General features: G+C 32.4%; 1 protein-coding gene across 2 annotated transcripts in view; it reads right to left on the bottom strand.

Annotated features, from left to right (window-relative positions):
- Positions 1 to 13746, bottom strand: part of ADGRB3 (adhesion G protein-coupled receptor B3) — a 721652-nt gene that overhangs the window by 431039 nt on the left and 276867 nt on the right. For both annotated transcript variants that reach the window (XM_028509706.2, XM_028509707.2), the window contains exons 4-5: positions 9874 to 10035; positions 3899 to 4063 (exon numbers count right to left, since the gene is read on the bottom strand). In XM_028509706.2, coding sequence (XP_028365507.1) covers positions 3899 to 4063; positions 9874 to 10035 — 327 coding nt within the window. The remainder of the gene's footprint in view (positions 1 to 3898; positions 4064 to 9873; positions 10036 to 13746) is intronic.

The raw sequence follows: 13746 nt of genomic DNA, 5'->3' as shown, positions 1-13746 counted from the left end.
AGCAAAGCCTCACTTCCTTAAATCCTCTCTGAAATCGTTCACCATAAAGGTAAACATTTAAGTCTTTTCTAACACCCTCTTACTGAGGTGCCCCACAGTTCCCTAGGTTGATTTTCCCTCACTGGCTGAGTAACAGCCCCAACCTGTTCAACTACAGGTGTTATCTTGATGGACCTTGACTGGAGTGCATTTTATAATAATGATAATACTTATACATCATTTGCTATTTGCCAGGTTTTAATGCATCTTACATAATCTTCTCACAGTTCTGTGAAGGGTATTATTGAAATACTATAGTCTCTGTTTTACAGATGAAGAAACTAGGGATCAGAGAAGCAACACATACAGTGAAAGTGAGATCTAAATGTAAAGGTCTAAGTTCCTTTCACTACATCAAATCAATGTAGTGAATTGGATTATTAAATATATCCAGAAAAACATACTATAAGAATTTTGAGATGAGGACTATCTAGAAATTTGGACAGGTATATGTTAAGAAAATCCATTCAGTAGTAATTTATTGGATATCATCAGTATAAAGCTGCATGGAGAAATAAAAAGGAAATGAAAGAGAATTTCCTTGACATCAAATACATCAATTAATAGTACTATAAACCTGACGCTCAGTTAGTGACTACAATGGAAATTCAGAGAAAAGAGAAAAATAAGTTGGATTGCCAGAATTTCTAACTTTGGTGAAATAAAAGAAACAGATCACAAAGACCACCGAACATATACATATACACACCCTTCTGTGTGTGGGTAATCACACTTAATTACTAGCATACATCACAAGAGGTAGAAAATGAGGTCATATTATGTTTATGAGTCAGTGAAAAACTCACAGTGAATTCCTTTTGCTGTTCTATACCCCTGGCCTACCTTCCCCCAACAGACACTGGTCTCTGTTGTCAGACATGTACACAGATGAGTAACTAATAATTCAAACTAGGGTAATGCCATATCTACCCTTCACTTTTCTATCTTTTCTCCACATATGGATCCCAGGCAAATGGTCTACTCTAACCTCAGAAGAAGTGGGAGGAAGTTGAACAATGACTGAGGAACGTACCTGATCAAAATGGCATGTCATCCACTTATAAGCTGATATCAAAATTTGCATAAATAATACATATTTCATTATCACCTCTACATAGCACCCACTTTTCTACAGTGGCTACATATGTTTCTTCAAGCAGGGCGCTGGAATGCTGTTCTGACATGATCCCACAGGAGCATGTCAACTGCCCGTTACTGAAACCCACACGGTCAAAGTTGGCAAAGGTGGTAAGTAGACACCAAATCTGTTGTTTCAAATGTTTCTTCTGTCCTCTTCTGGTTTTCACTTCACAACCTGCCTAACCAAGGAGAGACAACTACAGGCCTTGACCCACTGTTTTCATTACAAATGCACTCCCTTCCACAGTTTCACCCCTTTGGATGACGACTTAGGAATGTCAGGTAGGATGGCTACACTGAGTTCTCACATCACTACCTTTCATTGAGGTAGGACATTTTTATGGTTTTCAGAACTGCATTCAAATTTTCACATGCTTGTGCCTGAATCCTATAAAGAAAGTGTAAATTTCTTGAGACCAGAGACTATATATTCTTCTCAGTAGGGTCTTAACATCTTGTCGATACTTGGTGATGCTGTTCATATTTAGTGAAGAGCATTTTTAGTGAAGAGCATATTTAGAGATTACTGAGAAGACAATTCTAAGAAAAATTCCAAATGTTTACATCAGATAAATCTTACATATTTCAAATGCTTAATGCCGAAAATTTTGGCAGATAGCAAAAAATTGGGGTACAGTATGGTATGAGTTTTACATCTTTTATAATGTAATTTAATTCAAGAATGAAAATAAAGGGGTCATGAATGACACATAATTCATTAAGTATTCCAGATGGATCTATAATGATCACTTCTGAGAGAATAAGAGCTAGGCCACACCTACAGATAATATAAACATTAATTTATAAAAATTAAAGACCTATAGCTATCCATTTAATATGGTCTGAGAGTGATACCAACAAGGGTCTAATACTGTTAAAACACACGTAGCTTGAAAACACATGTGGTTCCTACTTGTGTGATAAAGCAACAACTAAATCAACTTAGGAAGATGAGATTCGTTATCTGACTTTTAACAGCTTAGTATCCCTACCTACTGATCCAGGCATTTTATTCGTAGAAAAATTTATGGGAAGTAGACTATGAGAAATCTAGGTGATAGTATTTTAACTGATCAGTGCCATTTTGTCTTTGTATTATGAATCAACTGAGGTAAAAGAATAAAAACAAATATATTAAAAGGGATCCAACAGTTAGCTATTATTTTTTTATTTTCCCATGTTATCTACTTTTCCACACTCCATGAACAGAAAAGAGGGAACTATATTTGACTCTATAAATGTCACAGCTCAGCACTTAAAAAAAGATTCTAAAATCTGAATAAGCTTGTCCAAAGTTTTGGGAAAAAGGCACAGCATAAACACATGTGTGTGCCTACCTCTCTATAAGTTCACAAAAAGAGATAGAAGTAAGACAAGATATAACTGATTTCATAAATAAATTTTCTGGGAGTAACTTGCAAATAACTAATCATGATTTTTCTTTCCAATAGTCATAATTACATGAACACTGACCTATATAAGTAAATTCATAATTCATAGAATTCATAAAATTCTAGGAGAACAATGTTATTCAATATAACTATTATATCTTTAAATGGATAGGAATTCCTAAGTATAGAAACCTACTAGTCTTTCTATGAACTATAAGGGAAGAATTAAATTTGTTAGATGACTATTGCATATCTACATTTTGGATCACTTTTTCATAGTTTTAAGATGTTTTATATACTTAAAATCTCCAGAAGGACTTTGAATTATTGTGTCATAATACAGGATATTAACTTGGGAAATTTAGAATGCAAATGAAACTGAGTGTGCACTGGATAATGTGCTTGGAGCACATTACTGGCAGCCCAGCTATGTTGCTTTGATGTAGAATATGTGACTAAATGGGCCTATGAGGAAATCTCCTGAGGCACAAATGAATGATTATGTTTTCCTGTCTCTGTTATTCTTGTTAACCTTTGCCATTTGCCACTCATGTCTGTGACTTTGCTGGTCACGGGAGATTCTATCACTTGTATGAGTGTGTGTGGGCACTTTCTCCCATAAAGTGTGAGCCCCTTGAAGCTGAAGATCAGTCTTTCTCATTTTGTAGGTTTTGTTTTATGTTTAAGTGTTTCAATAACTTAAATAACAGCATCATATAGACATACCTTTGTAATAATGGGAAATTATTAAAGACAGGTAAAATCGAATTCAAACATTTTAAAGAAAAGAAAAAATTAAGATAATACAAACATACTCTAAAAACAGTCCTCATAATCATAATGATTATGTCACTTATGATCTAACCATTTTATGTATCTAGCAGTGAATCTAGAAGGATTTTCTAGAAAAAAATGTATCATTTTCATAAATGGTCATTTGCACGTTTCTATTTCTTAACTGAGTATGAGAGAGTAACATCAAAAGGACTGCCTCTAAACCAGTCTCTCCAGTTATAGTATGAAGGCAATAGTCAACCTCAAGTCCTTGCAACTCCTTATAATTTTTGCAGGATGGAAACCCAAGTATGGATAAAAATCTTAGGGAAAGGCATTAATATATGTATTTATAGAAATCCAGTAAAGGTGAGCATTGACTGGTACTCAGTGAAGACAATATTATACACCATTGCATATGATAAGGTCAAGAATGGTACCCAGTTTTAAGCAAGAAACAATAACCAAAAACCACATTTTCCAACGTGATAGAATAAAGGTTGTGCTCTTAATATTTCTTAATATACAAAGTACACAAATACAAATACACTCACCTGGACATAAAGCGATATTACAAGGCTTGTGATGTGTTTCAGGTCCTTCACATGGCCTTCCCCCATACTGAGGGGGTGTGCATGACCTTGTCCTTGTTCTTTGGCCTCGACCACATGTAAATGAACATAAACTCCACGGGGACCACTCCTCCCAAACTCCATGTACTGTAACAAAGCAAAGAAGCTTCAAAAACAAAAGCAGAGAGGTAAAGTAAAAGATTTTCCCCCCTCATAATTAAGAAAAAACCCATCAATTAGACAATTTTGAAGATATTGTAACAATTTAGTTAACATTCTTATTTGCCACAAAATGTAAAAACTAATTAGAAAATTAGTAATTAGGAAAATCTCATGTACTTTTTCTGTATCTGAAGTTATTCATACAATAAAGGTGTTTTCTTTTCTTAATAAAAATTATCATTCTCTTCCATGATAATATAGTCTTGAATTATTTTTAACTAAAACAATTAAGGTAGGATTAGAAAAGCAAATTTATGATAACAGAGGTGATCCTCAGGAGTGACATAAGGGCCAGCTTAATTCTTCCAACAAAGTTTCATTAATGAATTTATGGTGTCAGAAAAAAAAATCTGAAAATTGATGGTACATATTTTAAATACTTTTTTAACCTCAAATTTTAAAAACTAAATGTATTTTTGACATTTAAAATGTAGTTGTTTAAACTGTTTTTTAAATAAGAGGGAAATTTTGATAACTGTATTTATTCACTTAAGAGCCTCTTTACTCTGTTTTAAAAGAAGTGGCAAATATGAAGATCTGTTTCTAGTAGCCATGAAATGAGAACATGGCACTGGGAATCCTAAATTAATATAAATTTCTACAGACAAGTGATATAATTAAGATTATGCCTAACATAATTTATTGATGCAGCAATACTTCATTGCAAGTATACCATTGCAATAAAATCAAACTGGATCAGAAAATTAACAAAATATTTATATAATGACCACTGTCCATAAATATTGACATTTTGTGAGAAAAGTTCATTAGGGTTCAAAGGTTAGACGCTTTCCTGCACTGTAATATTACCCATCTCAACCCAATTCCTAATTTGGGGACAGTAAGTGACAGGACTCCATGGATAAAACAAATAATAATAATTTTAAAAAGCTGGTTCAAATGTGCTCTTTCTTTCAAAAGTGCCTGTGTTATTGGTAGTTTTACCGTGATCTTTGAAGTTCAAGAGCAGATATTTGATGAGATACCCACGGGTATGAGTAGGGTAAGTAGAAATTTATGATAGAAGACAATAAAAAGACATGTATTTCTCCTAAACAGTGGTAGTGATAAGGAGAGATCCATATAAAAATGTCAGAGGAGTTACACAAGTATACAGAGCATATCCAGAATTTTTTGTATTTATATGCCAACCAAGTTGTTACTGTAAAAACACATATATGATACTTTAATATGAGGTATGTTATTCTTTTCTATTTATGCTACTGAGCTGCTCCAATTGGTTATAAAAATATTTCAAATCTAAAAAGATTAGCCAAATTTGAGTAACAATGAAAAATCATTTTAGAGTCTATAAAATTTGCTAGAAAATATATATTTAAAATATATAGAAAAAGTGTAAAGGAGATAAATTATAATGTTTACATTTTTTCCATTTAAATGTGAGATAACTGAAGATAATTTATATTAATTAGAATAAGAATAGTAAATCTTACCTAATCCAAGGGAAAATATATATATACCTATATATGAGATCAATTATAGCAAGATATTTTAAAATTAATCTATATGATATTTTATCTTAAATGTATACTTTTAATTGAACTTTGCATTTATTTCTAATTACCAAGATCTCTTCATTAAAAGCAACCTTTTCTCTTCCTATTTTCCAAATAAAATATAAGTGTACTATATGGTACAGTGTAACCTCAGTTCTCAAACTTAATTCCTTCTGGAAAACTGAGAAATGATTTGTTAAAAACCTGAATCTCCTTTGTGCTTGCCAGACCTGTGACTGATCATTGAGGTATGAGGTATCAGCATGAAGGGTTGTTGGATACAGAGAAAAGACACGAAGTTTTTTTACGTAACTGATAACATTTCTTCTGCGAACAGTTTGGTTAAGAACCAAACTGTTTGAGAATCAAGACATTTGAGATGCAGGGTTTGACTATTCATATTGCTGGTTCTGTTCATTTTCTCTTGATCAAGTCATATTGTTCTATATGCATTGAAGAATCCCAGAAAAAAAAAAAGCTGCTAAACTGGCAGATTTTTCTCTATTAATCTCAAAGAAGTGTTGATTAATCTTGATGGCTTAGTTAAATTATAAAGCTGTAATCCTCTGAGAAGTGATGCTACTTACTATTTTTTAACATTCATTATTGATCCAGGTGAAATTTAATGACTCTTCCATATCATTTTTAAAAAGCAGAAATACTTTTTTTATTTTATAAGAACACAAAATTATTAATAATTCATTATTTTAGATATTGTTGAATCAGTAGGAAATTATAGCACTATCCTGAATTTTATAGATGCTATTCATAAGATATATGGTTAAAATTAGATATTTTATTTTAATGTCAAATATTACATAAATTGTTTAATTTTTCAGTAAAATTTGAAAATCTGTAAATGATCTAGTTGATTTGAAAAACCTATCTGATAAAACCAAGAAACATCAATTTAATCAGTTTTTATATTTTTCTATTTTACTTAGATACTAACTATATTATCACATCTCTATTTTGCTACATGGAGATGAAATAAGAAATATATAATATACAAATTATATTACTGACAGATTTTTAAGCATACAAGTTACTTTATGATTTAGATTGGGATATATAAAATAACCCCTTTAAGTAAACAGTTTTGTTTTTTTCCATAAGAATAAATGGAATTGGAAAGTGACATTTATAAAAAAAAACATTTCAAAACCATTCTTTAACCTAAATAAACTTCTAAAGGGTTAGAATTTGCATAGAGTAGATCAGTGGTTTACAACCAGAGCAATTTTGCCACCCAGGGGCCATCTGGCGATATCCAGAGAGATTTTTAGTTATCACTGCTCAGGAGAAAAAGGAGAGCTGCTGGCATCTAAAGGGTAGAAAGAAGCCAGTGATGCTAAATATTCAAAAATGCTCAGGCCAGCCCTCCAGAACAAATAATTTATTTATTTCAAAGTGTCAGCAGTACCGAAGTTGAGAACCTTGGAAGAGACCATAAAGCTGTAATTTAGAAACTGGGACAGTAAGTATGCAATTTAATGCAGCTCCCCAGTTTTCTCTCTTTACTTCCTGTTCACCCCTATCATTTTTGTTTCTGAGTGATAAGAGTTTTCAAAGAGATTATAATGTCAAAGCAACAATTTTCAACAGGCTGGTTACCTTAGGATCCGTATTAGAAGTAAGACATTATTATGCAATTTAATGAAGAAAACATTTCTTTTGAAATTTGAATATTGTGGGTAAAAGGTAACTGATTTCTAACATTATTGATAAGCCTTTAATAGTGCAAATAAATATAGGTTCTAGTGCTATCATTCCACATATTTTGGGGAAAGTGACTTTCATACTCAGTTTGTCCTTGTGTCTTTTTTATTAATTATATCCAAATACACTTGAGTATCCACAGTGTGACAGGTGGGTTATTGATTTCTGAGCTCATTTTCTTCGTGGGAATTTTGGTAATTTAAAGTATTATTTTAGAAATATATTTACACCGTTTAAAATGCTATGTAAGCTTTTACAATCACTCTTTTGTATCACTGTTTCCATGATATATTGTTTTGAGAAGAAACACATATTTACCAATATGGTAAATAACTGAACAAAATATTGACACAAAACATTTCATAACAAATACAATAAGCAATGGTCTGTAGAGGGATACTTATGCTACATATTTAACTTTATTTTTTGTTGTTTATACTCTTACATATATCAATAGTGAAGATGCTAAATTATTCTTATTGTTTGAAAAATGAAAAATAAATTACCAAAGTGCTTTTCATTCTCTTTCATTCAACATCTGAACTACAATGATTAAAAGATACATATTTCTTTTTATCACTATTTAAACAGATTTAGAAGACAAACATATATGTGTATATATGTGTACATATGTGTGTACATATACACACATATACATATATACTTATATAAAATATGACAGTGAAGAAAAACTAGTACTTAGTATACACTTCTTTAGTAGATACAATGCCGGAGGTTTAAAATTTTGAGGAAAAACTCTAGAACCACAGAACATTATTTGGTTTTCTGGACATCAGATACAGAGTGAAAGCACTCCGGTACCACTACCAACGCTCTCTGTGCCCAGTGAAGGGACTAACCAACAGTCTCTGGTAGACGGATGGAGTTTTCCATGCCCGTCAACCACATGAATGCACAGAACTAGTGACCCAAAAGTAAGCTCTGAAAAGAGGATTGTGGAGAACTCTGCTGCACCCACTCAGACTTCCATGTGCACATTCATTTGTTTTTCCACTCTACCCTTGCATATTGGAAGAATCCTGAGAATTCAAAAGGATGCCGACAAGATAAATTTATATGTTAAGCTCAGCCTAATTTTCTATTGAAACTTATCATTGTCAAGGGGAGGAAACTTGATCCTGGAACCCTTAACATAAATGCTGTAAATAGGAGCCTGTTTAAGTACTAGACTAAACTGTGTACTCTGCCCACACCCAACTGAAAACTGTAAGAATTTACCCATGAGGTTGTTTCACCTATACACTTAAGACATTTTATAATTGTAATAAAAATCTGTAATGCAAAATTTAGCATCTAAATGCTAAATTATTTTGAAGCATACAGTTTAGTAATGCTACTATACTAACTTTGTTGTGTAACAGATCTCCTGAACTTTTTTTTCTTGCAAGTCAGAAACTCTGGACCCATTAAACAACTTCTCTAAACTGTGTTTTAATGGCTTGCACTTGACCATAATGCTGGGAAATTGGGATTATCCCTGTGCTTCTTCCCCCATGCCACCCACTCTCTACTCTTGCTTTTAGCAACTGCAAAATCAGCCATGTCTGGAAATCGAACTCAGCAGAAAACTTTAAAGCACAATTCAGCAGACGAAATGCTGATGCAGTGCCAGTCCCTCCCTTTATGCCCACCCCTTTCTGGAGGCCTCTGGAAAAGCTGTAAATGCAAGTGCAGAGGCCTGTAAGTTTGCATCAGCCATCCATCAAACAGTGGTAAAAAAATAAATCTGAAGATTTGCTATCTCGTGTGCTTTGGACTTCCTGAAACAAGGTTCACATTCTTTTTAGCACTTTGTTTTTACGTGAAAGTCAGTGGTTTGAGAGGGAGAAACACCTGTATTATGCAATGCATTAGATGAGAAAATTTTGATGTAATATGGAAAATCTAACCCTAAAAGAGCAAGCTATTATGCTGTGCTCCATTTAACATACAAGAAATAAATATCTTATAGTGACTTTAAGTTTACAAAGCAGTGGACAGCTCTGATGAGGGCTGTCAATTGAATGAAATAGCAAGAAGTCCTTTGGTCAGGGCACTATTTCTCTGATAGGGTAAAATAAATTTTAGGAGATTAGCTAACTGCTGTAATGACTTTGCCCACTGCCCTAGACAAGGGGTATGGATCATATGTCCAGCATGCTGGCCAATTACATTATTCTTCGAACATTCAGTTGGACATTTTCACCATCTAAAATACGAAAATACATTGAAATGTAAATACTATTACAGGAAGATATAGAAATTTCAAGCTTTTGGTTGCAGTGGGTAAGAGAGTCACTTATATAATTTCTTGACTGCTCTGAAAGCAGAAATAATCACATATATAATAAAATTTCACAACTGAATCAAAATTACATTTATCCACTTTAATTAAAATGTCTATACCCAGTTCATATGAAAATAACAAATCAATCATTCCAAATGCGTAGCATGACACAATTCAATAACATCCACAGTTGTAGTTGCTGCTAACACTACCTGGACAGAGGGCAGTGTTATTGCAAACCCTTGATTCTCTTAATGGGCCGCTGCAGTGTGTCCCGTAAGGTGATACACAAGTTCTGGTTCGCACCTGCGACCCTTGACCACAAGTAACTGAGCATGTGCTCCACTGGGACCACTCTTCCACACCAGATTCACCTGCGTGCAAGACAACAAATAAACATGAAATACTGTTTTGAATATTCATCTATCAAGCATTACACCAAACTGACATTATGACATGCAAGAATAATTTAAATATTAATACAACAGTACATCAAAAGGTGCAAGAAAACATTTAGGAGAAAAAATTAAAGGGAGATACATATTATGCTATTGCAAAGTCCAAATTTGGTATAATCTTGTTACCAGAACTACTCTTTACAAACTCCACTGTGACATGGATACTATGAAGGGGCCAGCCAGAAGTTTTCAACAAGAATTACTGTTGAAGTTGATTCTCTGCAGGCTTTGAACTTTGATGGGAAAGGAAAGAAAATGTATTGATAACTTACGCAGGCTTTGGTGAACAGAGATATACTGATGCATTCTTCTCTAGCCCTTTATTGCATAACCTCCTTTCTGATGCTGGATGAGGTGAAACCCTGGAATTTGGGCTTATCTAGTTTTTATTGTGTTAAACACAGACACTTGTTTATAATATATTCCTGGTGAAATTCTTACTTTTTCATCTTGTGTCAACTACTTATTTTGTGAAAATTTATTGAAAACCTTATGCCATAATTTTCCCCTGATCTACAGTGATGATTTTTTTACTTGAAATAAAAGAAAATGCCTCCATGATTTCTATTTACTTAATATGGAACTACATTTTATTCAAAAATAGGGACCTAAAAAGCCAACGAATGTTTGAATTCGTTAATTTTCTTGGAGTAAGCATCACATTGAAAGTATGTCTAATTTCTATTATTATAAAAAATCACACTCCAAGAAGACAATAATTTCTTAGACCATCACAATGTGCTCCTATTTCTATTCTGGCATGTTCAGGATAGATTTTTAACAGTTATTTGGAATCTTGTAGTTGCTTTACCCAAATGCAAAATCAAATCAATTACCTGCTTGCAGGAACTTTTAAAATTAACCATTTTGTTGTTGAAAAAGTTCACAGAAGTATTTCTGAAAACATTATAGCACTAATTATATATATCAATTTATATTTTAAAGACCTGTTTAGAATTTGCCTTTGGTATAGAATTCAAAGAATGGAATATGGTATTCCATTTGTCCATCTTTTTTTAAAATTTGGTAAATGACTTATAAATTGCTTGCAATGCTAGTACTTAAAGCAGCTGGTCCACAGACGGGTACTCTAGGACATAAGGATCTTGGGCCAGAATGTAACTCAATTCAATGATTTCTTCACTGACAATTTCTTTTCTTTTCTTTTTTTTTTAAATGTCAGCTGAAATAAAACATGTACTTGGTAAAGTGGTTGACTCTACCTTCTGGTGTGAGCTTCTTTTCCCTTGGAGAGCCCTTACAACATATTCACAAACAAGCAAGGGTCTGAAGACTACACTTTGGGTAATGCCTTTAAGAAGCATTTGCTTTTATAGTGGTCTGCATTATTTACTCAGAGGCATAGGTTATAAAGAATTTATAACTGAAGTTACACCATTAAAAAGGGCAGAAGGGGTAACTGAGATGACAGATTACATTCAATATGGCTTCTTTTCAGGGCTTGTCTTGGAAGTACTATATAGATTACTCTCAATTATTTCAGTATTTTTTGTCTCCACCAATTTATATATAACTAATTAAAAAAATGCTACTGGAAGACCATGTGAATAATATATAAAGCCTTGCCTCATAATTTGTTGTTTTACATTAAAGAATACTCTATCAAGATTAAAAATCATTATTTTATAAACCCAATAATATGATGTCTACAAATATCCACATATATATGTATATATGCTCATATTTATTTAGCAATGAAAATTTAAGCTTAAATTTAGGGAAATATAAAGCAAAATGTTTTTCATTTGATATTTCAACCTGTATTTGTGACAAGGTTAAATGAAGTAGAAATATTATGGTTGTATGTTATTTAAAAGCCAGATAACCTTGAATGATGTGAATTCTAAAATAAGTAAATAATAAAGATTATAAATAAAACTGGCTATATTTTTTCCACGAAAGACTTCCTTCTCTTACTCTTGCATTGTTATGATGTCAGAGAAAATATTTTAATTAAACTGAGCAATGAATCAGGATCAAGATCTGCTTTTATACATATTTCTTTACAAATATGTAAAAATTCAGATTGCTTCTTAAAGTGTAATACTATAATGACGTCAAACAGGCTAAGCAGTGAGGTCTGGATCCTGAGCGATTGATAATTAATGCTCAGAACTGGCCTTCTTCATGCTCTCCGAACTGATGGTCCATTTTGTTGATGAAAAACAAAATAAAATAAATAAAATATATATTGGCTTTCACATTATGAATCAAATTTTGCCACTACCTACCCAAATGACTTCCCTATACCTCAAATGCTGTAATTTCCAGTTACCTTTCCACACACTAAATGGTTATGATTTTCATGATTTTCATATGACACAAAAAGGTGTGAAGACTCTTCTGGCCAAGCACCTTGGGGCACTGTGAGAAATAGCTAATAGATTTTATAAGGAAGATATATATTTTTAAAACTCACTGACATTAAAATAGTAAAGTGTAATACAAATTATTCAATTTTTCATATATGTGTTTTTGGAGACAGCACAAACTAATCTGGTTCCTTAACTTGCAGCCACTAAGGCACAGGTGAGGGGGGCTCCTATATCTAAGGTACCACTGAGGCTCTCCATCTCGACACGAAACATGAGAGGAAGCTGGTTGAGTGCTGCCGTTCAAGTCAGAAGACTGTGTCTGGTGGAAAGCTACTGGATATTGGCTCTATCACTGAGAAAGTTGCTCTGTCTCTCTGCCCCTCTTTATAAAATAAATAATATCTGTATCTCAAAATGTATTTGTGAGGATTGAGATGATGTGTGACAGGACATTTTAAATTATAACAAGCTATTAATATAAAATTGTGCTAATATGTTAATATCATGAAATTAGAAACACTTATTTTTCTGTTTTAGATAGTATGCTATATATTACTAATGTAGGCTTTTTCCCTACTGGAACAAAAGACCCCTTTTTGTATTTTTATTAAATATCAATATCTTACAATTTCATCTCATTTTCTTCGACCATAAATACAAATTGTGTGCTAGGCTATTGGCATAGTGTCTATTTTTGTTCAAATTAGTGATATCAATTATTGTAGTTATTTTGGTACAGTAATGTTACTTTACCAAATGTTACTCTTTTAAAAACAATTTCCACTGACTTGATTACTTTACGGAAAATTTGTTTTTTAAATGCAGGTTTACTGACCATATTGATTGAAGAGGCCAGGTTACTCGTTTTGAGAAATAGTTCTTAAAGTTTGATAGCTTTTGTTTTGTTTTTCCTCATAACTAATATAAAATTATATTATCTTTTATTATTAGATTTTACCTCTATTGCATTATTGTTCTCATTAATGTTAGCAATGTTATCACTGTTTATATATAATACCCATTGCTTGTTTTGAAAGACAAACAGAAAAGTTTTATAAATAAAACTTAATTTTTGGAAAACTTTGTGTGACACTTAACTCTATTTATTCAGACTAACCACCTTAACATCTAGAGGAAGTATCATCTCAGAAAACATTTAAGAGAAAGAAAAACCCTCTTTTTGTTTTTATATTTTTCTAATGTCAGAAGTTTTTACATATCTAAAATACTACTTAAATGCCATATTCAGTCAACTATCATATCCTACTAATTTAAATTTAAAATAAATATT

This window comes from Phyllostomus discolor, chromosome 4 (genome assembly GCF_004126475.2).
Source record: "Phyllostomus discolor isolate MPI-MPIP mPhyDis1 chromosome 4, mPhyDis1.pri.v3, whole genome shotgun sequence".
Lineage (NCBI taxonomy): Eukaryota > Metazoa > Chordata > Mammalia > Chiroptera > Phyllostomidae > Phyllostomus > Phyllostomus discolor.
Note: the sequence above shows the minus strand (reverse complement) of the source record. Positions and strands in the feature narration are given on the sequence as shown.